At 40.6% G+C, this 27,396-nt stretch overlaps 2 protein-coding genes across 3 annotated transcripts in view; both read right to left on the bottom strand.

The window, feature by feature from the left end:
- slco5a1b (solute carrier organic anion transporter family member 5A1b) overlaps positions 1-1,645 on the bottom strand; it is a gene marked incomplete at both ends in the record, with an annotated part of 82,188 nt that extends 80,543 nt beyond the window's left edge. The window contains 2 exons of the mRNA XM_083907996.1: positions 14-64; positions 1,555-1,645. Of these exons, the coding sequence (XP_083764122.1) occupies positions 14-64; positions 1,555-1,645 (142 nt within the window). The remainder of the gene's footprint in view (positions 1-13; positions 65-1,554) is intronic.
- A 2,369-nt stretch (positions 1,646-4,014) lies between these two features.
- Positions 4,015-27,396, bottom strand: part of esyt2a (extended synaptotagmin-like protein 2a) — a 31,821-nt gene continuing 8,439 nt past the window's right edge. The window contains exons 5-24 of one of the 2 annotated variants that reach the window (XM_083907553.1): positions 27,116-27,192; positions 26,839-26,911; positions 23,331-23,420; positions 20,606-20,661; positions 18,237-18,357; positions 17,666-17,842; positions 17,462-17,544; positions 17,277-17,325; positions 16,780-16,869; positions 16,606-16,701; positions 15,677-15,769; positions 13,405-13,479; positions 12,631-12,717; positions 11,721-11,870; positions 11,014-11,447; positions 9,922-10,020; positions 9,698-9,829; positions 8,504-8,609; positions 8,356-8,405; positions 4,015-7,471 (exon numbers count right to left, since the gene is read on the bottom strand). In XM_083907553.1, coding sequence (XP_083763679.1) covers positions 7,426-7,471; positions 8,356-8,405; positions 8,504-8,609; positions 9,698-9,829; positions 9,922-10,020; positions 11,014-11,447; positions 11,721-11,870; positions 12,631-12,717; positions 13,405-13,479; positions 15,677-15,769; positions 16,606-16,701; positions 16,780-16,869; positions 17,277-17,325; positions 17,462-17,544; positions 17,666-17,842; positions 18,237-18,357; positions 20,606-20,661; positions 23,331-23,420; positions 26,839-26,911; positions 27,116-27,192 — 2,184 coding nt within the window. In that variant the 3' untranslated portion in view covers positions 4,015-7,425. The remainder of the gene's footprint in view (positions 7,472-8,355; positions 8,406-8,503; positions 8,610-9,697; positions 9,830-9,921; positions 10,021-11,013; positions 11,448-11,720; positions 11,871-12,630; positions 12,718-13,404; positions 13,480-15,676; positions 15,770-16,605; positions 16,702-16,779; positions 16,870-17,276; positions 17,326-17,461; positions 17,545-17,665; positions 17,843-18,236; positions 18,358-20,605; positions 20,662-23,330; positions 23,421-26,838; positions 26,912-27,115; positions 27,193-27,396) is intronic. The other variant, XM_083907554.1, reaches the window with a different exon arrangement.

Consider the following 27,396-nt stretch of genomic DNA (forward strand, 5'->3'; position numbering starts at 1 on the left):
TCGCGTCTCTTACCGTTGACGCAGACCTCGTACGATGAACACAGTTCGTTCTCAAACAGGCAACCTGTGGGCGGAGACACATGACCCAGTTAGTGCTAGTTAGTGTTAGCTAGTGCTAGTAAGACGTAGCTAGTGTTTGCTACGTCTTTCATCTGAAAATAGCCGAGCTGGTCTCGCAATTTTGCTCACAAACAACTAACAGGTAGCTTCTCAGACTCTGAGCAGCTAGCTTGATAGGTAGCTACCTCTTCTTTTTTATCGTAAGCAAAAACAATGTCACAATATTTGTTTAGTTTAGCTAGTCTTGCATGAGTTGCTCTCGAGAAACTAGCAGGTAGCTACATAGCCTCTCATAAGCCAGCAGCTCACTTGTTAGTAAACAAAAACAATGTCACGTTTTTTGTTTGCTACGTCTTTCATCTGAAAATAGCCGAGCTAGTCTCGCCACCATTACTAGCAGGTAGCTTCTTAGCCGCTCAGCAGCTAGCTTGAGAGTTAGCTACCTCAGTTTTTTTGCAGTCAACAAAACAATGTCCCCATTATTTGTTTGTTGCGTCTTTCATTTTACAACAGCCGAGCTAGCCACGCAAGAATTGCTCACAAGCAACTAGCAGGTAGCTTTTTAGCTTCTCAGCAACGTGCAGCTAGCTTGTTAGCCTCTGATTTTTTTCTCTGTGAATAAAAACAATGTCATGTTATTTGTTTGCAACGTCTTTCATCTGAAAATAGCCGAGCTAGTCTAGCCACCAGCAGCTAACAGATAGCTTCTAAGCTATAAGGTAGCTACATAGCCTCTCATCAGCCAGTAGCTCACTTGTTAGCTAGCTACTGCCTCCGTTTTTTGGGTTGTTTTTTTTAACATAAACAAAAACAATGTCACGTTATTCTGTGAAATATCTGAAAATAGCCGAGGAACAGGAAGCTTCTAAGTCTCTTAGCGGCTAGCTAGCTGGCTAACTGCATCTTCTTTTTTATCGTAAACAAAAACGACGTCACATTTGTTTGTTTTAGCTTAATCTCTTACTCGTAATCTTATTATTCTCTCACATACACATGAATACAGGGCTGAAGTTCACACATTATTTTCATTTATTATGATTTTTTTTTGGTCCATAAAATGTCAAAAACGTGGAAATGACGACGTTTGTTTTCGTTCACTTCAAAAGAGCAAAAAAAGCAGGAAATATTAACATTTAAGAAGCTGAAATATTTAATATATTAGCATATATATATATATTTATACAATATTAAAAATAGGAATAGTAAAAATAGTTTTTAACCGTATTCATTCTACGTGGTTTTTTTTTAACATATATTGCTCCATAACATATTTGTGTACATTATTATTCGTGTATTTTCCTTTAAAATGTAATATTATGGGATGTAAACAGGTGTGGGGCCTGCTGCGGGCCCTCTGCAGCGACTCCCTGGAAAACCGTCTGAAACCGCGGTGAATCACGCACACACACGCGCAGAAAACGGCTGCGGAGAACCGGCCGCGGCTGCCCGGTCACGTCCCCGCGGAGAAACCCGAGAAACCCGGGCAAAACTCACCGAATCTCCGCTCGGAGGAAGCCGGGGAGGAGAGGAAGAGGAGGACGAGGAGGAAGAGGAGCAGGTGGCAGGAGGAAGCCGAGCGAGTCATGTCCGCTCCGGGGTTTTTACGGGTCCAAAACTCCGCTCTTAAAACGACATGTTTTTCCTCCACCGGGGGGTTCGGTTCGTCGTCCTGACCGCGGACAGTGGCCCCTGCGCGGCTGGAGGAGCAGAGAATAGCCGGGGCTGTGGATGGAGGGATGGAAGGATGAAGGCGGAGGAGGAGAGGATGCAGCAGGGCGTGAGTCCTCCTGCTGCCGCTGGAGGAGGAGGAGGAGGAGGAGGCTCACACACACACGCACACACCGTCAACACACACTGCACTTCCGCTGCGGATTTCCACAATAAAAGCACAACCGCCAACAACGTGAAATGATGTTTCCCTTTCATCTGAATCTCGCCAAATTGAGGGGGAATTATGAAGACTTTTATTGTGAAAGGTTGACAGGAAGTAGTGTAAAAGCCTGTCACCTTGGCGTCCTTGTTTAATTCAACCACTGGAGGGCGCCAGAATGTGAAATGCTATATATATATTAATAACTCAATACATTTATTGCATTTATAGTGAAAGGGTGACAGGAAGTGGTGTAAAAGCCTGTCACTGTGGTGTCCTTGTTTAATTCAACCACTGGAGGGCGCCAGAATGTGAAATGCTATATATATATTAATAACTCAATACATTTATTGCATTTATTGTGAAAGGGTGACAGGAAGTGGTGTAAAAGCCTGTCACTGTGGTGTCCTTGTTTAATTCAACCACTGGAGGGCGCCAAAATGTGAAATGCTATATATATATTTTTTTAAAGGATAATAACTCAATACATTTATTGCATTTATTGTGAAAGGGTGACAAGAAGTGATGTAAAAGCCTGTCACCGTGGTGTCCTTGCTTAATTCAACCACTGGAGGGCGCCAAAGTGTGAGATGCTATATATATATATTTTTAAAGGATAATAACTCAATACATTTATTGCATTTATTGTGAAAGAGTGACAGGAAGTGGTGTGTAAAAGCCTGTCACCGTGGTGTCCTTGCTTAATTCAACCACTGGAGGGCGCCAAAATGTGAAATGATATATATATATATTTTTTTTTTCAAAGGATAATAACTCAATACATTTATTGCATTTATCGTGAAAGGGTGACAGGAAGTGGTGTGGAAAAGCCTGTCACTTTGGTGTCCTTGCTTAACTCAACCACTGGAGGGTGCCAATATGTGAAATGATATATATGTATATATATATATATATATATATATATATATTGTTAAAGGATAGTAACTCAATATATTTATTGCATTTATTGTGAAAGGGTGACAGGAAGTGGTGTAAAAGCCTGTCACCATGGTGTCCTTGCTTAATTCAACCACTGGAGGGCGCCAAAGTGTGAAATGCTATATATATATTTTTTTAAAGGATAATAACTCAATACATTTATTGCATTTATTGTGAAAGAGTGACAGGAAGTGGTGTGTAAAAGCCTGTCACCGTGGTGTCCTTGCTTAATTCAACCACTGGAGGGCGCCAAAATGTGAAATTATATATATATATATATTTTTTAAAGGATAATAACTCAATACATTTATTGCATTTATTGTGAAAGGGTGACAGGAAGTGGTGTGGAAAAGCCTGTCACTTTGGTGTCTTTGCTTAACTCAACCACTGGAGGGCGCCAAAATGTGAAATGATATATATATATATATGTATTGTTAAAGGATAGTAACTCAATATATTTATTGCATTTATTGTGAAAGTGTGACAGGAAGTGGTGTGTAAAAGCCTGTCACTGTGGTGTCCTTGTTTAATTCAACCACTGGAGGGCGCCAAAATGTGAAATGCTATATATATTTTTTTTTAAAGGATAATAACTCAATACATTTATTGCATTTATTGTGAAAGTGTGACAGGAAGTGGTGTGTAAAAGCCTGTCATTGTGGTGTCCTTGCTTAATTCAACCACTGGAGGGCGCCAAAGTGTGAAATGACATATATATTTATATATATATATATAATTTTTTTTTTTAAAGGATAATAACTCAATACATTTATTGCATTTATTGTGAAAGTGTGACAGGAAGTGGTGTGTAAAAGCCTGTCATTGTGGTGTCCTTGCTTAATTCAACCACTGGAGGGCGCCAAAATGTGAAATGATATATATATATATATTTTTTTAAAGGATAATAACTCAATACATTTATTGCATTTATTGTGAAAGGGTGACAGTAAGTGGTGTAAAAGCCTGTCACTGTGGTGTCCTTGCTTAATTCAACCACTGGAGGGCGCCAAAATGTGAAACTTTTTCTTGAAGAGGCTAAAATCAGGTTTTTCCACGTATTCGTACACAGATCGTAAACACGGTGATCACGTTTTTTTTTAAATAAATAAAAGAAAACCAGACACAGACGAGTTGGTTAAGCTCGGCGCTGTCGAAGCCACGTAAAGATCTTTATTTCACTATAACAAACACACAGGAAGTCATTTTAACAACATTTGTCGCCATTTTTGTCGTCGTCTTAAAAACACGTTGGTGTTTCCGAGCCGTGTGCTGCGAACTTTAAGGCACGAGATAAATTAAAGAAGACGGAAGGACACGCACACACACACACACACACACGCACACACACTGAACATCCTGAGAGAGACCAAGAAGAAGGTTTTACAAAATAAAAGCACAGGACGAGCGCTAACACACAAAGAATTATAATAAAAAAGACATTAAATGTTCGACAGTTTGCGTACACGCGTGTAAAATACTTTCTTGTTCCAATGTCGCAACCGTCCGATTTTTACCGTTTTATATCCGACATTTGTGCTGATGCTCATGACCAGACGTTTCAAAAACACGGTCCTGGAAAGAAGTATTATTTATTGGATTTCACCAATTTGGCCGATATCACACACAGAACGCGATATTCCCGTTGGTCGGATGCTAGCATCGCGTCACAAAGTGACACAGAATAACACTTTTCGGAAAACAGAAGTTCGCAGAGCAGCGTCTTTTTATGGCAAACTTCGTAAAGCGGCGGTTGCCGTAATATCGGGTGCTGCTCTGTGCGATGAAAACATCGGCAACACGGAAAACGGAACCTGGATCGGGATCATTTGCGATGCGACGAACTAATCTCTAATCGCGAACAATCATTAATTTTACACGCAAAACACGAAACTGAACATTTCCAATTTGGCCGAAGTTTTCAGTTGTTTTTTTTTCGGCGACGTAAAACGTTTTTGTTTGACGAAATTTGGTTTATTTATTTGCGTTGTTTTTTTAGTTTGACGGATGAAAGCAAATGTCGCGTTAGCAACCTTAGCAACGTGCGCTACTCTTGCTACAAACGGCCCCGCCCCCTCGCTTAACGACAACAAAAAGTGTTGAAAATGATCCTTGATGACAAGTTAAGACTAAAGTTGCTGTAGGACTTCAAAATAAAACGTCATCATAATTAAAGCAGTTTCACTTCCCTTCGTCTCATTGGCTCATTGAATTTGTACAAATCTGTCGTTTGGTATGAGATTTTCAAAATAAAATGTCGCCGCTCTGTTTCCCTTTCACTTGTCTGAATCTCGCCAAATTGAGGGGGAATTATGAAGACTTTTATTGAGAAAAGGGTGACAGGAAGTGGTGGGCCAATTCAACCACTGGAGGGCGCCAAAATGTGAAATGATATATATATATTTTTCCAAAGGATAATAACTCAATACATTTATTGCAGGAATGACTTTCAAGGAAAATGATTTTATTTTGGCAATTTATTTAAAACTTAAGGTAATACCTTAATTATACGTAAATACTTAAACACGATAACAATACGATCCGTGACGGAGCGTTCACGTCAAACTTGACGGGAATTTTTGGCGTGAAAAGAGTTGACGCATATAAAGGTTAGCAAAATTTTTGCAAAAATAAAAGTCCTACAAAAAAGGAATGTGTTACTATTACACGTTAGTTTATCGTTAGCATAAACACAAACAAAAACAAATTTAAACAACGTGTGACATGTTTTACTTGGATTGTTCTGCGGGATTATCGCCGTCTTGTACAGATTAAGAGAATAAATTATACACATGACATTAATTGTTGTTCCTTTGAATGATCATTATTATTATTATTTATATAATTTCAAACACTTTACAGGGAGGATTTTTATATTAAATTAACTGCAAACAAACAAACAAACAAACAAATGGAAATAGAAAAAAAAAGGGAAAAATATCGTCCTGTGTTGAATTCGGGTGAAGCTCGAGTTAAGAAAATAAAAGCACGCTCGATCCCCGACCACATTTAAAAAAAAACCACAAACACAATTGTGCAAAAACAACAACGTCGTCGTTCAGCTAAATAAACTTGGTTTTCGCATGATATTTATTTTAGATTGAAAGTTGTCGTTAATTCACGCGTAAATTAACGTGGAGATGAAACGCTGAGCACTCGCGATCAAACTTGATATTCTACCAGAGAGCGTAGTTTAGCATCGAGCTAAAGTAGCGGCTAATGTTAAACGTTGATGCCACACAGTTATAGCTAAACGTAGCGGCTACTCTACTCTAATGCCAGTGTCTGGCGGCTAATGTCAGGCTAAAGTACGGCCATAGTAGCTAACGTTTGGCCAAAGTAGCGGCTAACAACAAACAGTGATGCCACATAGTGTCTTGGGGTAACATAGCTGCTAACATGAAACACATACTGTATGATACGAGGCGTGTGGCTTAAGTAGATGCTAACATCACAAACTGATGCTACCGAGTCTGGCCAAAGTAGTTTGTGGCTAAAGTAGCTGCTGACGACAAACAGCGACGCCCCCTGTGCCTTGACAAGAGCATTAAACACACACTGTTTGCTACAAGGCGTGTGGCTAGAGTAGCTGCTAACATTATGAACAGATCTGTGCCGGTAAAGTAGCTTGTGGCTAAAATAGCTTTTGGCTAAAGTAGCTTGTGGCTAAAGTAGCTGCTAACATCATAAACTGATGCTACTGCATCTGGCTAAAGTAACTTGAGGCTAAAGTAGCGTGTGGCTAAAATAGCTTTTGGCTAAAGTAGCTTGCGGCTAACGTAGCTTGTGGCTAAAGTAGCTTCTAACATCATAAACTGATGCTACTGCATCTGGCTACAGTAGCTTGTGGCTACAGTAGTGTGTGGCTAAAATAGCTTGTGGCTAAAGTAGCTTATGTCTAAAGTAGCTAATGGGGCTCATCTTTTTCCGTTTGCCGCGATCATTTTTAAGCTAACTTTTATTTCAATACGAAGTTTGACTGCCGTGCTAATTCTTTCACGTCACCGACCGTCGCGCGTTTTTAACAAAGTTGTCGTCACATGATCAATAAACTCGTTATTTAAAAAAGAGAAAAAAAAAAACTGTCTCATGTCTTTGGCGACGTTTCGTCCGCACTTGTCCCCGCCTTCACAAGCCCCACCCACATTATTTACCAATCTTAAAAAAAACAACAATAATAATAATAATCAATAAACATTAAGGATAAAATTACACACAATCATTTGGCCGAGTAAGAGACACGCGTCCTCACGTCTGTCCAGCATCATTTTACATTATTTACAAACAGTTTGTCGTTCTTCTTCTGTTATTATGGGATGTTCGTGTTTACGTCTACAGAGTTCATACAGAGTTCTACGTGTTTTGCGTTTGCTCGATCACTCGCGTCTTAAAGGGGAGGTTTTTGCCTTTGCGACTGATGATGATGAGATTAAATGTAAGATCTTCTACTTCCTGTTGCGATGGAAATAAAAGCACAACAGGAAAGTCGAGAGGAAGTGAATATAATACGCGAGTTATACGTCGACGACGCGGCGATGGTTACGACGTCGCGGCGACGTCTACGACTGGTGAGGTTTGGCCAAACCGTCTTCAGTCAGCTCATACCTGCAGGAGGGAAAGAGCGGGATTAAATGGTTTTCTTAATTCAGGATTAAGCCCAGGAACATGAATCTTAAACTTCAGATTTAAACCAGGGAAAATGGTTTTCTTAATTCAGGATTAAGCCCTGGAACATGAATCTTACACTTTAGGATTAAACCCTGGAACATGAATCTTAAACTTGAGATTTAAACCAGGGAAAATGGTTTCCTAATTCAGGATTAAGCCCTGGAACATGGATTTTAAACTTCAGATTTAAACCGGGGAAAATGGTTTTATTTATTCAGGATTAAGCCCTGGAAAATGCATTTTAAACTTCAGATTTAAACCAGGGAAAATGGTTTTCTTAATTCAGGATTAAGCCCTGGAACATGGATTTTAAACTTCAGATTTAAACCAGGGAAAATGGTTTTATTAATTCAGGATTAAGCCCTGGAACATGAATCTTACACTTTAGGATTAACCCCAGGAACACGAATCTAAAACTTGAGATTTAAACCAGGGAAAATGGTTTTCTTAATTCAGGATTAAGCCCTGGAACGTGAATCTTACACTTCAGGATTAAGACCTGGAACATGAATCATAAACTTGAGATTTAAACTAGGGAAAGTGGTTTTCTTAATTCAGGATTAAGCCCTGGAAAATGAAGCTTAAACTTCAGATTTAAACAGGAAAAATGGTTTTCTTAATTCAGGATTAAGCCCTGGAACATGAATCTTAAACTTCAGATTTAAACAGGGAAAATGGTTTTCTTAATTCAGGATTAAGCCCTGGAACATGAATCTTTCACTTCAGGATTAAGACCTGGAACATCAATCTTAAACTTCAGATTTAAATGGGTTTAATTAAAATGGGTTTGTTAATTCAGGATTAAACCCTGGATCACTGACCACTGTGTCCAGCCCTTGGTGATGTCATCATGAGTCAAATCCACCAGAATCTGAACAAAAAACAACAAAGACAGAGTTATTTCTCAGTTTTAAGGAAACTTCAAAATAAATGAAGAAGAAATAAAAGATAAGATTTAAAGGTGTGAACCTTTCCCAGAAGACCTCTGTGTTTGGACAGAAGACTTCCGCTGTTCTTCACGGCCACGTCCAGAGTCCGTCTGTGCAGCTCGGCCAGAGACACGCTGAACTCAAACCTGGACAGACATGAGGACAGGAAAGACAGGATTAAACTTCAGGATTAAACCAGGGTCATGAATCTTCAACTTCAGGAATAAACCAGGGTCATGAATCTAGAACTTAAGGTTTGAACTCGGGAAAATTTATTAATTATTTCAGGATTAAACCAGGGTCATGAATCTTAAACTTCAGGATTAAACCGGGGTCATGAATCTTAAACTTCAGGATTAAACCGGGCTCATGAATCTTTAACTTCAGGTTCAAACCAGGGTCATGAATCTTAAACTTCAGGATTAAACCGGGCTCATGAATCTTTAACTTCAGGGACAATCTAGGGTCATGAATCTTAAAATTCAGGTTTAAACCAGGGTCATGAATCTGAAACCAACGTCAGGATTAAACCAGGGTCATGAATCTTAAACTTCAGGATTAAACCAGGGTCATGAATCTTAAACTTCAGGTTTAAACCAGGATGATGAATCTTAAAATTCAGGTTTAAACCAGGGTCATGAATCTTAAACTTCAGGATTAAACCGGGCTCATGAATCTTAAACTTCAGGTTCAAACCAGGGTAATGAATCTTAAACTTCAGGTTTAAACTCTGGAAAGTTGGTTTATTATTTCAGGATTAAACCAGGGTCATGAATATTAAACTTCAGGATTGAATCTTAAACTTCAGGATTAAACGAGGGTCATGAATCTTAAACTTCAGGATTGAATCTTAAATTTCAGGATTAAACCGGGGTCATGAATCTTAAACTTCAGGATTAGACCAGGATCATGAATCTTAAACTTCAGATTTATACTTGGGAAAGTTGATCAATTACTTCAGGATTAAACCAGGAAATTTGAATCTTAAATTACAGGATTAAACTCCGGAAAATTGATTGATTCATTATTACAGGAGTTTAAATTCAGGATTAAATCAGGATTATGAATCTTAAACTTCAGGTTTAAACTGGGAATGTGGAGTTTTACATTCAGGCTTCAATCAAATATCATAAAATATAAACTTCAGGTTCAAAATTGAGACTTAAAACTTTAAATGTGGGATTGCAGTATCTGTTTGAAACACTAGTGGCCACAGTTTGACACATTTACTCACGTCTGGTCGTAGACGGGATTGAGCGTTTTCTTGAGCGTGTGAGTTTTCCTCCGGCCCGACCTCCGTTTGTCCGGCAGCAGATACAGACGGACGTACGGGTCCGAGCCGTGGTCGGTGAACGCGATCAGGTTTCTGCGGAGATAAAAAAAAAACAGACGCTGACGATCGGCGACGCGCGGCTTTAATTTCTGCTTGTAAACAAAGACTCTTCGGTCGACTCGTACCTGCAGCTGTGGACGACCACGATCAGCTTGTTCCTCTGAGAACTGTGTCGCACCGTCAGCTGGATCTCACCCAGCGGGAAGTAACTGGGGCCTGAGCCGCTATGGAGAGAGGTAATCTGGATTAATAATCCACCGCCGGAACAACAAACACGTGAACCAGGATCATGAATCTGAAACTTCAGGATTAAACCAAGATCATGAATTTTAAACTTCAGCATTAAACCAAGATCATGAATCTTAAACTTCAGGATTAAACCAGGGTCATTAATCTTAAACTTCAGGATTAAATCAGGGTCATGAATCTTAAACTTCAGGATTAAACCAGGATCATGAATCTTAAACTTTAGGATTAAACCAGGATCATGAATCTGAAACTTCAGGATTAAACCAGGGTCATGAATCTTAAACTTCAGGATTAAACCAGGATCATGAATCTTAAACTTCAGGTTTAAACCAGGGTCATGAATCTGAAACTTCAGGATTAAAAATCCTGCCAGCAGTTTTTTTTTTTCCAGGGATCAGTCTGAATTTTTGAGACGGGTACGTGATCACGCGAGTATGTTCCTGTTAAATTTTCGTAAGATTCTACCTACTGATGACGTCACAGAACGCGATCAAATCTTCAACAAACCCCATTTTCTCACAATGGGTAAAACTGTAAATCAGATAATCATATCTCCGTCAAAACTCATCGGATTTGCGCAAAATTTATTACGCGTGTGTGGGATCAGACCCTATACCATCAGACTGAGTTTCATCTGGATCGCAATCAGATTTCAGATTTGGCAGCAATTCAGATATAACATGGTTCAGTCCCATTGAAAAAGTTCAGATGGGTCTATCTCAGCGACGTCTGAACACTTTAGGATGAATTTTGTCGTGTTTATGTACGATGGTAACAGCTTCAAGCGGCTAACGTTCTATCCAGATCGTGAAAGTTAGACATTCCTTTATATTTAAAAGTTACGTACTACATCTTTTGTGCTGGATTTTGGCCGAAGAACCTGCTGAAGAACCACGAGAAGATGCCCAGCCCCAAAAACCCTCTCTGATCACTGATTAAACAGATTAAAGTAATTGATTGATAGATACTTCTGGAGCAGCTGGAGTCTCTGGTGCAGCTCCTGGGTGGCGTAGGGGTTGGAGATGTCCGACGCGATGCTGGGCGTCGGCTCCTTGCCTCCGGCCAGGTGCTGCTGGGAGCCCGAGATGGCCACGTTGGACGTGCTCCTCCCCATGTCCGCCAGGCTTCGACCTCCGCCTCCTCCGCCCTGAGCCAGGTCCGTGTTTTCAGGAGACCTGACCGCCTCCTCCCTGACCTTCTGCCGGTTCAGGATGTCCTGCGCCGTCACCGAGGCGGAGCTGGAGATGTCGGCGGCTGCGGAGGAGCCCGGGGGAGGCTTCAACGGGTCGGTGGAGACCGACGGCCGAGGCGTCTGATTGGACGAGTCGGTTTTGCGGACCTGCACCGAGGACGGGGTGGAGGAGTTTGTGGACGCGGAAGAATCCTGAACCTGGCACAGCACCTGGGATAAAAATCAATGCAAGATTTGATTCAATTTAAGTAAGTTAACAAAGCTAGGACCCAGTAATGAGGCTCTTATTTTGATAGGCATAAGCATACCCTGAAAGACCCTGACTTCGGACCATCGGGCCATTCCAAATCAAAAGCTGTTACAAAACATTCACTCAATTCCAAACCACTTCCAGGCCTTGAAACAATGTTTTTCTACTTTTAAAACCCTGTATAAATAAGATTAATGAGAAAGACAGCGCAATCTGCTGGCCGTGGCCCTTACCCGCAGGGCCATCTTCATCTTGACGGTGCAGCTGGGTCCAGAGTTCTTGAGGGGGAAGCGCTGGTTGAGCGTCATGTCTTCAGCCTCCACCAGGCGACTCAGAGGCACCGTGATCGTCCCCAGCGTACATTCGTGTTTCTCGTCCTTCACCTTGACGATGCGGAGCGAAGAAGAAGAAGAAGAAGAAGGAAACGACGGCCAATCGTCAGACGTAACGAAATAAGCATCTCGGGATTTAAGATGTTCTGAAAAACGCAAGATAATCGTGGAAACTAGGGATGGCTCGGTACAACTTACATAATAACAAAAGTATATCAAATATGAAATCTATCTATCTATCTTGTTAGCAGCTAGGTATCTAGCTAGCTAGCTAGCTGGCTAAGTGTCTATCTATCTTGTTAGTAGCTAAGTAACCAGCCGGCTAGCTGGCTAAGTGTCTATCTATCTTGTTAGCGGCTAAGTGTCAAGCTAGCTGACTAAGTATCTATCTATCTATATATCTATCTTGTTAGCTAACAAAGTATCTCGTTAGACAGTGAAGTATCTAGCTAGCTGACTTAGTATCTATCTATCTATCTATCTATCTATCTATCTATCTATCTATCTATCTATCTATCTATCTATCTATCTATCTATCTATCTATCTATCTATCTATCTATCTATCTATCTATCTATCTATCTATCTATCGAAGTATCTCATTAGCCAGTGAAGTATCTAGCTAGCTGACTGAGTATCTATCTTGTTAGCTAGCATAGTATTATTTATTTTCCCTAACTGCTTTTCAGAACTTCTGTAAACATGAGATCCAGTGATTCTGAGCAGGTTCAGACCAAAACTAACTTGGTGTTTTAGTGTTTTAAGAAAATTAAAACACATTTTAAAAATAAGTAACAAACTTCCTTCCATACCTCGACCTCCAGCTCTTGGCTGTTGGGGTTGTGGATGAGGAAAGTGAACGCCTCCTCCCACACCGGTTCATTGGTTTTATATCTGGTCTGAAAAAACACATTCAGAACATTTCAAATTATATTTGGGAAAAGACAAACATACCAAAAAACTGCTGTTGTGAAGGAAACACAGTGATTGAATGAATTTTAATTCAAAAAATAACTAAAACAACCAAAAAGATTCAGCAGAGTATTAGTTAGTTCTATCTATCTATCTATCTCGTTAGCAGCTAAGTATCTAGCTAGCTTGCTGACTCAGTATCTATCTATCTATCTATCTATCTATCTATCTATCTATCTATCTATCTATCTATCTATCTATCTATCTATCTATCTATCTATCTATCTATCTATCTATCTAGCAGCTAAGTATATAGCTAGCTAGCTAGATGACTATCTATCTAGCTGACTGAGTTTCTATCTATCTATCTATCTATCTATCTATCTATCTATCTATCTATCTATCTATCTATCTATCTATCTATCTATCTATCTATCTATCTATCTATCTATCTAGCTATCTAGCTATCTATCTAGCTTGCTGACTCAGTGTCTATCTACCTTGTTAGCAGCTAAGTATCTAGCTGGCTAGCCGGCTTAGTGTCTATCTATCTAATGTTTCTCTGTGAAAGAGTTGCAGTATTTGTTAGGGGCAGAAAAATACAGGATTTTCCAGCATACGAGTTTATCGTGGAAAACGTGGATCAGGATTCTGGATCAGGATCGTGGTCTCACCTTGCTCTCAAAGGACTTGTGTCCCACTGTGAACTGGACAAACGGACTGGGATCACTGGTCACTTTTTTAGCAGACTGTAAAAGAATGTAAACATATGTCTTTAAGTACTTTGACATTGGTTTTTATGAACTTTTATAGCAAAACAAAACAAAAAATTATAAAAAAAAAAATATTTTCTCTGTTGTTTAACTTAGTTTTATAGATGACAAAACACTAGAAAGATCTCCTCGTCGCTCAGGTAAAAACAGAGAGAGATTTTTTTTAAAAAGACCCAAAACCAAGAAAGAAAATGAGACATGAATGAAAGAAAAATATCAACTTCTGTTATTTACGAGACAAACATTGTGAGACGAACGATTAGCGGCGTTTGTTAATGTTTTAGAGACGATGCTGCACTCGTCAAAGCCCATAATCTGTCTTTACCTTCAATAATCTGAGATTGAGAGCTGCCCCAAAAACTGCATTAGCTCCTTTTAGCGCAGTTAGCGCGCCCACGGTCAAACTGGAGCGGTCTGTTTATGTGCCTGTTTTTTAAAGTTTAGCGTTAGCTTAGAGACTCGTTTTAACGATCGGGAGTCACGTAAACACGACGACATGTGCGTACTTTTCTGGTCAGTCGTCATGAAAACGCGGCGTGCCTTAACGTGCGTTAATGTTGATGCCATTAAACGCCGTTGACGCGCTAACGTTTGACTTTAAAAGCGCATTTGTCGGCGAGCGATAAACGTGTGCGTCGCTGCGCCGTCGTTGCGTAGTGTGTCGTAACCGTGTCGTAACCGTGTCGTAACCGTGTCGTTACCTTGATAGCCTTACTGACGGCGGCCGCCTTCAGCCCCGCCTGGTTGAACTCTAAGGGATTGTGCTTTGATTTTCCGCCCAGGAGGAGGCAGCAGAGAGCAAACAAACAAACAAACAAACACACCCATACACCAGGTTATTGAGGAGAGGAGGGGGAGGAGCATGCAGGAGGAGGAGGAGGAGGATCGTCGTCACCACAACAACAACAACCCAAACAGACAAACATGAATGATCACATGGTTAATGATGACACGCCCCCAAAAACACCTGCAGAGAAAGTGGAGCCCAAACAAAACTGGGGTCATGAGGTCAACGTCAAACAACAAAACAAACAAACAAACAAACAAACAAACAAAGTGATTGTCACTGATGAAGAGTTTGAGCAGCAAACGTTTAAGAAAATCTAAAGTAGCTTTTAACTTTGACGAAACATCGGACAACGACCAACGTTGGCCAATCTTTTTTGTTTGGACTCAAAAAAAAAAAAAAAAAAAAACGTTAGATGAGATTTGAATGAAGCGATTTGAGCAAAGTGCAGACGAGTAAACAGACTAGTAAACAAAGGTAAACAGACGAGTGAACTAAGGTAAACAGACGAGTAAACAGACTAGTAAACAAAGGTAAACAGACGAGTGAACTAAGGTTAACAGACTAGTAAACAGACAAGTAAACAAGGATAAACAGACTAGTACACAGACTAGTAAACAAATGTAAACAGAGATAAACGGCAGGTAAACAGAATAGTAAACAGACGAGTAAACAGAGATAAACGGGCTAGTAAACAGACGAGTAAACAGACTAGTAAACAAAGGTAAACAGAGGTAAACAGAATAGTAAACAGACGAGTAAATAAAGGTAAACAAAGGTAAACAGACAAGTAAACAAAGGTAAACAGACTAGTATACAAAGGTTAACAGAATAGTAAACAGAGATAAATGGGCTAGTAAACAGACGAGTAAACAGACGAGTAAACAGACTAGTAAACAAAGGTAAACAGACTCTTAGACTAGTGACCAAAGATAAACGGTCTAGTAAACAATCCTTCAGTCAAAGTAAAGTTTTTTTGTTTGGAAACAAAAGCGAAGTTCAGCACAAGCTCCTCCTACTTTTTCCATAAAAACTTAACTTCCGTTCACGAGTTCATGATGAGGAAACTAAACTGAGGCAAGTTCTTTTTAAATCAGCATATAATCTAATCTAATCTAATCTAATCTAATAAAATAATCACAATTAGCTATTTATTCAAAATGGATAATAATTGTTCTTGGTAACGTTGATGGAAAATGGGACGACAGTCGTTTCTCTCTGGACTGAGACTATGATTCTCCTGTTCTTCAGATTCAACAACATCACATTCAGGACAAACCGTTGAACTCGTGCATTCGTAGAGATTCATGCTTTAAAACAAACAAACAAACAAACAAACAAAGACTAAACTGTGACTGAGAGAGCGGGAAAACGACCGTCACTCACAAAGAAGGAAGAGGAAGTGTTTTCACAGAACACCAGACCAGACGCTCGACGCTCCTTTAAGAAGCCAGAGCCCAAGTTCCCCTCGAAGACGCTCTTCAGAGGGGAGGAGGAAGAGGAGGAGGAGGAGGAGGAAGAGGAGGAGGAGGAGAAGGAGGAGGAGGAAGAGGAGGAAGAGGAAGAAGAAGAGGAGGAAGAGGAGGAGGAGGAAGAAGAAGAGGAGGAGGAAGAGGAGGAGGAAGAGGAGGAGGAAGAAGAAGAGGCTGAAAGGAGGAAGGTAAAGCCTGCACGATGGTCTCAAGCACAAACACAGACTCAGAGCTGATCCAACGTGGAGGGAAAAAAATAACAAAATCTGACCTTAAAACAACTTTGAGTTGAATAAACTCGATATAATACGTGTTTGTTTGAGACCATGTGATACACGTGATAAACAGAAGATTTATCTTAGAAAGGTTATTTCAGAAAGTTGGAATTCTGAGGTTAAACAAAGTTGGAATTCTGAGATTAAAGTCAGATAGTCGGAATTCTGAGATTAAACAAAGTTGGAATTCTGAGATTAAAGTCAGAAAGTCGGAATTCTGAGATTAAAGTCAGGAAATCAAAATTCTGAGATGAAAGTCGGAATTCTGAGATTAAGCAAAGTTGGAATTCTGAGATTAAACAAATTCAGAATTCTGAGATTAAAGTCGGAAGTCTAAGATTAAAGTCACAACGCCGGAAATTCTGAGATTAAACAAAGTAGGAATTCTGAGATGAAAATCAGAAAGTAGCAATTCTGAGATTAAAGTCAGAAAATTGGAATTCTGAGATTAAAATTTAGATTTCAAACTAAATAAAGTGTGAGTGTGATAAGTGAGTGCATTTACAGTTTATTTTCACTGACCTCATTCAAACTTATTGTCACAAACCTCACTCACTCACTCACTCACCGGCAGGTTTCTGGCTGAGTCGAGGAAGACGACGAGCAGAGCAGATGACAAACCATCGTTGGCTTTTCCTCGATCGGCTTTGATGTTCGTCAGAACCTGAGAGGAAGAGTGAGTGAGTGAGTGAGTGAGTGACGGGCAAAGGTCAGGGGTCAGGGGGTTAAAGTGCGTCTGTACCTGGTTCAGCCTCTCAGGTGTGGACAGCAGAGACAACCACTCCACCCTCAGGTGCAGTTTCCCAGAAGCCACTTCTTCCAAATCAAACCACTGAGGACACAAAGAGTCAATATTACAAAATATAACAAACAACAACAACAACAACAACTGTACTATTTGTTGTTTACAGAAGAGTTTTAGGGCCATGTGTGCAAAAATAATAAAAACAGCATTAAAGTCAGAATTATGAGATTAAATTCAGAGTCGGAATTCTGAGATTAAACATAGTCAGAATTCTGAGGTTAAAGTCGGAAAGTTGGAATTCTGAGATTAGTGTAAGAAAGTTGGAATTCTGAGATTAGAGCGAGAAAGTAGGAATTCTGAGATTAAAATCAGGAAATCGAAATTCTGAGATTAAAGTCAGAAACATAAAAATTTCGATTTCCAACTAAATCAAATGTCTCTAAATGTTATCAACAGAAAAAAAAAAAAGTAAAGAAAATAAAAACGTGAATTACCTCGTCGACCTTCTGTTCTTTCTGTATTTCGGCCAAATTAACGACCAGACTGAAAATAAACCACAATGTTTTATTCTCATCACTCTTTTTTAACACAATAATTTAAACAAGATTCTGTGATTTTTCAGCTTCTTAAATCTAAACTTGTTTTAACAATGAAAAAAAAGAGCAGAAATAAACAGTACCTTCCCAAAAAGTCGTCTTTATCAGGATCTTCATCAAACAGCTCGATACCAACGTTTGGTCCTGAGTGATCGTAGACCAGAGCCTGGACGTGAAAAACAACGACGATCGTTTGAATTTGAATGAATTTAGACAGTGTGAAAGATTTAAATCTGACTCTGACTGAAGAGTCCAGACTCTGACTGAGTCCAGACTGGGTCACTGACCTCGTACACTTCGTTCCACTTGGGGTGGATGTTCTCGTGGATGACTTTGCTCTGGAACACTTGCGTCCCGACCTGAATGACTCCGTACGGGTCAGACTTGCCTTTGATCAGCCCGCCCAGTAACTTGTCTTTACACAGCAGGTCCTGGGCCTCCAGGAGGTGGATTCTGAGGACGGCCTGAGGGGACAGAGAGGTCAACAGAGGTCAACAGGTCAACAGAGGTCACTCAGAGGTCACAAATGCATGCACAGACCACCTGAGTGTATTTTCAAACAAATAAAATACAATTACTTTCAATGATTAAATCAATATTGTATTTGCAATTTGTGTATTTTTTGGTTCATTCAATTTTCAGAATCTCATAATTCTGGCTTTAATCTCAGAATTCTGATTTTTAATCTCATAATTCGACTTTTAATCTCGGGATTCTGTCTTTCAATCTCAGAATACTGGTCTTAATCTCAGGATTCTGACTCTTATCTGATGATTCCGACTTTTAATCTCGGGATTCTGACTTTTAATCTCAGGATTCTGACTTTTAATCTCAGAATTCTGCGTGTGCGTGCGTTACCTTGGGAATAGGGAAGCGCAGCTGGGCGAGCTGAGCTTCTCCCACCAGAGGGATCTTGATGGAGTTTGGCAGGACCACGAAACCGTAGATGATGTCCTGGATTATGTTGTCACACAAACCACTGACGAACACAAAGGACAGATTAAAACATGACAAATCCGCTCCACTTTTATTACATTATAAAATCACAGGGTGGAACAACTTCAACAAGAAGAGGACTTGAAAAAGATTCCCTTATTAAAGTGACTTTAAAAAAAATTAAAATAACACTACCCATACAGTCAAACGTCCACTAGAGGGCAGCAGCGTGCTGCTGTCTCACTCTGGAGTTTCATGTGATTTCAGGTCAGCGACCACGTGACCACTTCCTGTCCAACTGAGCCTCACGCATCCCATCATAATCCCAGAAATATAAACACAAGCACTCAGCTGTGAGTTTGTGTGTTTGTGAGGTCATTTTTGTGTGTTTGTGAGGTCATTTTGATGCGTTTGTGAGGTCATTTTTATGTGTTTGTGAGGTCATTTTTGTGTGTTTGTGAGGTCATTTTTGTGTGTTTGTGAGGTCATTTTTATGTGTTTGTGAGGTCATTTTTGTGTGTTTGTTAGGTCATTTTTATGTGTTTGTGAGGTCATTTTGATGTGTTTGTGAGGTCATTTTGACCTTCAGAGACACATTTAAAGGGCTTTTCCCTGGGATTAGGACTAGGATTAAGGGTTAGGTGAGATGGTTAAGGTGAGGGTAACGGGGGAGTCTTCACCTTAAAATGTTTGTATAATTTACATTTTTGTCCACATAAAGACAAAAAACTAAACGCCTAACCCTAACACATAATCTAAACCCAACATAATCCTAATTCTAACGCTAAAACCAGGTATTTAACCTTAAAAAGCCCTTAAAAGTTGTCAGGACAATGCATCGACTTCCATTCATTTAATCAGACTAAACAAAAGCCTTAACCATAACCAGTGAAGGACTAACTAAACCTAACCCAAACCTTAGTCCTAAACCCTCATTAGGACCAGGTTTTGTGTCTCCATGAGGAACGACTTGTCTACACAAACACACACACACAAGAATGAAAGTAGTGAGGGTGTGGTCAAATGAGATATGTAGCACAAACACACACACACACACACACACACACACACACACAAACTCGTCAAACAGGCAAAGCTTCATTTCTCAGGGGGCGGGGCTAGGCGGGGCCAGAGGGCGGGGCCAGTAGGTGGGGACGAAGGGGGCGTGAACAAACGTTAGCTTGTGTTTCAGGCTGAAGTCTGGTTTTCCTTTCTGATCTGATTTGATTTTATTTGTTACTATTAAACCTGGATTAAAACGACCACAGGTACAATAAACATGATGTTCTATAGTCACACGGTTAAATAAATATATAAATATAATGAATTTCCCGTAAAAACTGGGAATATTTGCGGCATTTGTTGACAATAAATCGGTATTTAAGTCTTATTTTGAGAGGAATAATCTTGTTTTTTAAAGAAAATAACACCAGATATCTTTCATTTTACAATTTCAAAGTGGGTAAAATTCCATAATTCCATTCAAGCTCAAATTGAAATGAATTGCAGAATATTTGGGCTGTTTTTGCAGTGCACGTCTTTCATTTTAAGCCTAATTATTTGTCGTTAAAGCAGACTTTAATCACATTTAAAGACGTAAAAATATCCTCACAAAGACACGATCAAACACAGAAAGACGAAGACGACGTGGAAACGTCTGATCTCTGTCTGCACCGTCTCCTCCTCCACGTCAATAATCACGTTACTAAAAATACAAAACACTTAGAGAAGAAACAGGAGCTGGAATCTATTCTGTGATCCAGGATTACAGGAAGGGTTTCAGCAGCAGCCAGCTGTGTGTGTGTGAGTGTGTGTGTGTGTGTCAGGGGGGTTAAGGCTTAGGTTTAGGCTTGGAATTGAGTTTAAGTTAAAGCTGTGGTCAGCGACTGGTGGCCCGTGGACCAAAACTGGCCCGCCAACATCAGTATCTGTGGCCCGGCAAAAATCTGATCATGTGATCTTCACAAAAACGTCAATTTCCTTCAGAATTTCTGAGCTTTTATTCTGAAAAAATTAAAAATTATGTTGCTAGAATTGAAGATTTAACACAAACGTCTTAAAGGAGTCATTATCGCCAGATTAGCTAACTGAAAACCTCTTAAGATACTTAAGATTTATTAAATAAGTTAGTTCGATTAAGTTTTTAAAATTTTGCAGAAAAATAAAATCTGGAAGAAGAAAAAAAACAAATTTAGTTGCCGACCCCTGGGCTAGAAATTAGTTCTGCACCAGAAGAAGCTAACACTCAGGGATTTTAAGCTAAACGTAAACACACACACACAGTCACTTACTTGACGCCAGGAATGTCCAACATGTTTGTGAGTCCCGTCCAATTGATGTCCAACAACTGAAAAACAAGACGAGACGTCGTCAACCGTCAAAGTTCGCTCATTTGCGTAGGGTTGCAAATCCCCAAAATGGACACCAAAATTCAAAATGAACGACTTCCTGTTGAGTTGAGGCCGTGGTTACGATCGACTTTTTTGTTCGCCTTGGTCGATAACATGTTCCCACCAAGTTTCGGGAAATTCGGTGGAACTCAATGTGTGCCAAAATCATAGGGCACTTCCTGTTTCGGGGCGAATGGTCGAAATTCGACAAAACCGTGACCGCACCGTTTTGAATCAGCAAAACTTTTTCGACAACTTTTCACCGTTGATGTGTCGAGTACAAATTGGCACTTTTTTTCATGTCGGTGCGACAAACGCGCTCGGACGAGTTTCGCTCATTTATGTCGGGTTGCAAATCGCCTTGAAATGGACACCAACATTCAAAATGAACGACTTCCTGTCGAGTTGAGGCCACGGTTACGATCGACTTTTTTGTTTGTCTTGGTCGATTACATCTTCCCACCAAGTTTTGGGAAATTCGGTGAAACTTAATTTTGCCGAGCTGTTTTCACCTTAGCTATATGGTCCGCCAACTATGTCAATATTGCATTTTCACCTGAGCTGACCTACACGCAAAGTTTCAAGAGTTTTTATGCACGTCAACGCCCTCAAAAATTAACGCAAAGGCAGAATAATAATTATCGGTGCTGATCAACAGTATCAGTATTGGTTAAAATCCTGAAGACACGCCCCCCACCCGACGCCAACAACCGCAGATGGAAAACACTTTCCCCGTAGGTAATGAAATGCAACCACAGCAGCTCTCTGTTCACTTAATCCCGTCATCGAGACGACCAGATTTTTAAAACGCTTGAGTGCAAACGCGGAGAAGAAACGCTGCACAATTAAACGATTTATGCCACATGAAAGCAGACAATGGCTGAAGGAATGTGAGTCTCAACAGAGCAACCGCAGTCACTCCAGGACAAGTGAAGGCATTTCATTAGCAATCGTCGCTCACGGCGCGTTATTAATAAAACTTTTACTGCTGCCGCTGACGAATGTCATCAGACTCGTTGGAGGCATCTCAAAAATTCGGGACGGTTTGAAAAAAAATACAATGCGGCAGACGTTTATCTGTGTGAGAAGAGATGGTGGGATTAGAGACGGTTAGCTGAGATAATCTGGTGTCAGCCTCAGATGTCATGATACTGATCCATAAAAAATAAACCTCCCGCGAATAGATTAACAAAAAATGATCAACCAAAAAAAAAATATTCTGTCATGATTTAACTCCCAGGGGTGAAAAAAAAAAAAAAAAATACAATTCTGTTTGTTATTGTAATACAGATTTTGACCATTAGGGGGTGCGGGCCTTGGGGTATAGACTTAGATAAATACGCAATAATCTGACAATTAGTAATTGTAACTTTATTAAAAGACCAAAAATGTCTTCGTACAACTCAAAGCTGCAGAACGAAATTCCACAAATATCATAATTGGAACTTTGAGGTAAATCAAAGTCTTCCCACGCGGTTTATCAGCGCATTCTTTCCCTCCTGACTGACGACTTCCTTCCTGCATCTCAACACATTTAATCTTCCTGATTTTGGCCTCTGATAGAAGAAAAATCACCGCCATCGTGCTGCTTGAAGAGCTTTTCAATCCACCCGCAATGATTTGGTACAGTTCGTAACAGTAAATCCATGGGTCTGGCTTGAGTTTTGCCTGAAAACAGTACCTTTCCTTGGTAGGCGGGGTGTGGACCTAACCCAAACCCTAACCCTTACCCCAAAAGTAAGGGTACCGAAGAAATTGGAAGGGTTGGGGGTGGTTATTTTGGTGCTATTCCTACCGTACCAAACTACTAATAGTTCTACTTGGTGAAAACACGCTATATAGTTCCACAAAGCGGTACAGTTAGTTCAGTTGGCCATGGTTCTGGCTTGAGTTTTGCCTGAGAACAGTACCTTTCCTTGGTAGGCGGGGTGTGGACCTAACCCTAACCTTAAAAGTAAGGGTACCGAAAAATAGGAATGGTTGGGGACGGTTATTTTGGTGCTATTCTTACCGTACCAAACGACTACGAGCTCTACTCAGCGAAAACACGCTATATAGTTCCACAAAGCGGTACAGTTCTGTTCAGTTGGCCAAGGCTCGTTCGGATCGCTATATTCCGACATGACTTGCATTTCCACCACGGGGTTCGTATGCCAGACGGTAATTCCTGCGTCAAGTATGTAAACAGAGCCAAAAAACAACGTAGCGCACCGGTAAATTCAAAGAAAAACAAACGTCACGGTCAACAAAGGGCAACGGTGGAGAACATCCAATATCGCGAGTTCTCTCTTTTCGGCATGCGGCTGCTTTTCAAGCAAATGTGAGGTGTAGCCAACGAGAGATGCATTCAAGAAACCTCTCAACCAAATTCTAACCTCGTGGTAACAGATCTATTGTTTATCCTCAATTATACTCAACTATTCCACGTGTCAACTCGACAATCACATCACAAATAATTGCGTTACAGACCAAACTGAACCGCATTGCTAACCACTAGCGTTTACTCTAAACACTGTAGATCCACGATTGCTCGCCCTTAAAGCGTGGGCGGGGCCTACTGAAACAGGCTAAATGCTGCTCCTCCGATAAAGAGGAGGCTAAATAGGTTTTTTAAAAAGGTACTCACCGGTTTCTTGAGGAAAAAGACGGACAGTGCACCGACCAGAGGCATGTCGCCCAGTAACGGCTCCATCACCACCCTCAGTACTCCATGAAGCTGAACGGGGAAAAAACAAGAATATAATGAAATGAAACAGTTTAGAGTCTTCTTGTTTAGTCGGGTTGAACCAAACTATGGAGATTTTGAGCCCTGATGACGTTTGGAGAACTTCCAAAGTCCAAGATCTCTGATGTGAACCAGGGAACCAGACTCTGGTCTGCTACAAAGAGATGATCTGAGAACCACTTTCTGAAGAGGTTCTTGACGCGTAATCGTGGTTCTTCTAAAAGTTCTCTCAGTGGATTTGGCCTAAAGAGACACTTGTGCAGTGTTTCCCGAGGAGGACGAGGAGGACGAGGAGGACGACGAGGAGGATGAGGAGGAGGAGGACGAAGAGCAAGAAGAAGAGGACAAGGAGGAGGAGGAAGAGCACAAGGAGGACGACGAGAATGAGGAGGACGAGGAGGAGGACGAAGAGGAAGATGAGGAGGACAAGGAGGACGAGGAGGACGACGAAGAGGAGGTCGAGGAGGAGGACAAAGAGGAGGACGAGGACGAAGAGGAAGACGAGGACGAGGAAGAGGAAGAGGACGAGGACGAGGAAGAGGAGGAGGACGAGGACGAGGAGGAGGATGAGGAGGAAGAAGAAGAGGACAAGGAGGAGGACGAAGAGGAAGACGAGGATGAGGACGAGGACAAGGAGGAGGATATGGAGGAAGAGGAAGAGGAGGACGAAGAGGAGGACGAGGACGAAGAGGAGGACAAAGAGGAAGACGAGGACAAGGAGGAGGACGAGGAGGAGGACAAAGAGGAAGACGAGGACAAGGACGAGGAAGAGGAGGAGGACAAAGAGGAGGAGGACGACGAAGAGGAAGACAAGGACAAGGAGGAGGACGAGGAGGAGGACAAAGAGGAGGACGAAGAGGAAGACGAGGACAAGGACGAGGAAGAGGAGGAGGATGAAGAGGAAGACGAGGAGGAGGATGAGGACAAGGAGGAGGACGAGGAGGAAGAAGAAGAGGACAAGGAGGAGGACGAGGACGAGGAGGGAGACGAAGAGGAAGAAGAAGAGGACAAGGAGGAGGACGAGGAGGAGGATGAAGAGGAGGACGAAGAGGAAGAAGAAGAGGACAAGGAGGAGGACGAGGAGGAGGACGAAGAGGAGGACGAAGAGGATGACGAAGAGGAAGACGAGGAGGAGGACGAGGAGGAGGACGAAGAGGAAGACGAGGAGGAGGACGAGGAGGAGGACGAGGACGAAGAGGAAGACGAGGACAGGGAGGAGGAGGAGGAGGATTTTAGGCGTGTTATGCAGATTAGTTTGGGACCCAAAAGAAAACTTCCGTGACCCACATTTGGGCCCCAACCCAGTCTTTGAGAATCAAAGTATTCCCTGGAGACTGTCCTGAGAGATCACAATCACGATGTTGTGCGTTTTAAAAACAAACTAAGTCAAAGTGAACTGTTCTCCCCTGGGAGTTCCTCATTACCGAGGATGTTGTTATTTCTCAGTGACTCAGACCTCTGATATGTGGACGGCTCGTCTGCAGCACCACATTTGGTTAGCGGTCTTCACCGAGTCATCGAATACCAACGTCTTGCTCCTCAAAGCCAGTGCCGTGCAGAGACAAAAGAGGGGCCTCGGTGTTTATTCTCACTCCTTCCTGCCCTGAGGAGGATTCTGCTGTGTCAGGCTCAGTTTACAGTTTGTGAACCATTTATTCTCCCACACCAAACTCCATAGAGAAAATTGGCCGTTTTAAGCTCGCGGGGGACACAGGAGCTGCTGGTCCACTGCTGCCTCGTGTGGTCACTTTGTGTCACTGAGGTGAATCCGAACAAAGGTTTTTCAAAGCCGAATTTGACAAAATAAGTCGTTTGAAGTTAGCGATGGAGGCAGCAGTGGATCGACAACTCCTGTGAACTCCTGTGTCTCTGTGACGTTGAAATCGACAATTTTCTCTATGGGGTTTGGTGTGGGAGAGTGAGTGACTTTGGTGTGGGAGAGCGAGCGGTTTACAAATGTCAGATTCTGGTCAGAAAAGACTGAAAAGAAGCGTGAGATGATGTTAATTTCCCTGTAAACAGATGAAGAAACCAAGAACTCTGTCTGTATATCGCGATAACCCCTTCCCTCCGTCACCTGAACGACCCGTTCCCCCGGCGTCTGCGGCGATAAAACTCGAGTGGTAAATGAAGGCAAACATCGACTGCGCCTGGAGACGCGTGAGCCACTTTTCCCTGTGAATCATTGCGGCTTTTTCCACTTTCTCCCTCCTCTTCTCGTGCCTCTCAGGTCTCTGCAGAGCAAACATGGCCTGATCCTCTGTCAACAGCACAGACGATAACGTCTCCATTATCAGCCTCGCTGTAAACACATTATGTAAAAGCCGAGCGCGGCGAGGTCACGGCTTTGAGTGGCGGCTGAGGTCGGAAACACACACACACACACACACAGTCTCATATACGTGTGTGTGTACGTATATACATATATACTGTACATATATATATATATACATACATATACTGTACATATATATATACATACACATACTGTATGTATATATATACATACACACATATATGTATATACATATACATATATATACAGACGTTTGTATATTTTTGTATAAATATATACGTATGTGTGTATGTATATATATGTATATACAAATACATATATACATGTATACACACAAGTATAAACGTACCTATATACAGACATATATGTATATACATACACATACATATACACACATATGTATATACGTAACATATATATACAGACATATATGTATATACACACATATATACGCACACATATATGTACATATATACACATACATATATACGCACACATATGTATATACATACATATATACATACATATATGTATATACATACATATTTACAAACACACATATGTATATACATACATATTTACACACATATATGTATATACATACATATTTACACACATATATGTATATACATACATATTTACACACATATATGTATATACATACATATTTACACACATATATGTATATACATACATATTTACACACATATATGTATATACATACATATTTACACATCAATATATACATACATATATACACACACATATGTATATACACACATATGTATATACACACATATGTATATACATATATATTTACACACATATATGTATATACATACATACATACACACACACATATGTATATACATACATATATACACACACACATATGTATATACATACATATATACACATATATGTAAAGACATATACGTGTAAAATGTGTTTTTTTATATACTGTATATATTTTTTTACTCAGAGGCAAAAATAAACCTTTAATTATGTGACATTAATCACAAAAATATGACAAATTACTACAGTGATTATTGATCAACTTGAATAAACTGTAAAGTGTGTTTTTTTTAAACGTTTTAATACGACGGTACACACCTGTATACTCTTTATTCCGGCTCTGCAGTAATACTTCTTGATGTCCACGTCGATCTCTGTATTCCCGACAAAACTGACCAAAAACACAAAGACGGAATATCATTTCAGCAGAAGAAGAAGAAGAAGAAAGACGGGAAACACAGTTTATCAGTTTGAGTCATTTTTGTTGATTCAATGTAAATATTTTATTTCTTTGCTGTAAATGAACTATAAATATAAGTATATTATACACACACATATATATATATATATATATGAGGTCGAGTGCAGCGTGTACCTGATTTGCAGATCCATGATCACCTGCCTCTTGTCCACGTTCTCTGTGTAAACTTTCACCCCGTTGACTCTCAGAGGCTGAAAAAGGAAAAAGACAATAAGTCAACAAATCCTGCACCTAACCTCATAGAGAAAACCAGTGATTGTGGCCACACGAGGCAGCAGTAGACCAGCAGCTCCTGTGTCCCTGAGCTAAAAACGCTGGTTTTCTCTATGGGGTTTGGTGTGGGAGAGTGAGTGGTTTATAAACTTCAGTTCCCTGTTGGAAAATTGACATATATA

Source organism: Microchirus variegatus, assembly GCF_963457635.1.
Source record: "Microchirus variegatus genome assembly, chromosome: 21".
In the NCBI taxonomy this organism is placed as follows: domain Eukaryota; kingdom Metazoa; phylum Chordata; class Actinopteri; order Pleuronectiformes; family Soleidae; genus Microchirus; species Microchirus variegatus.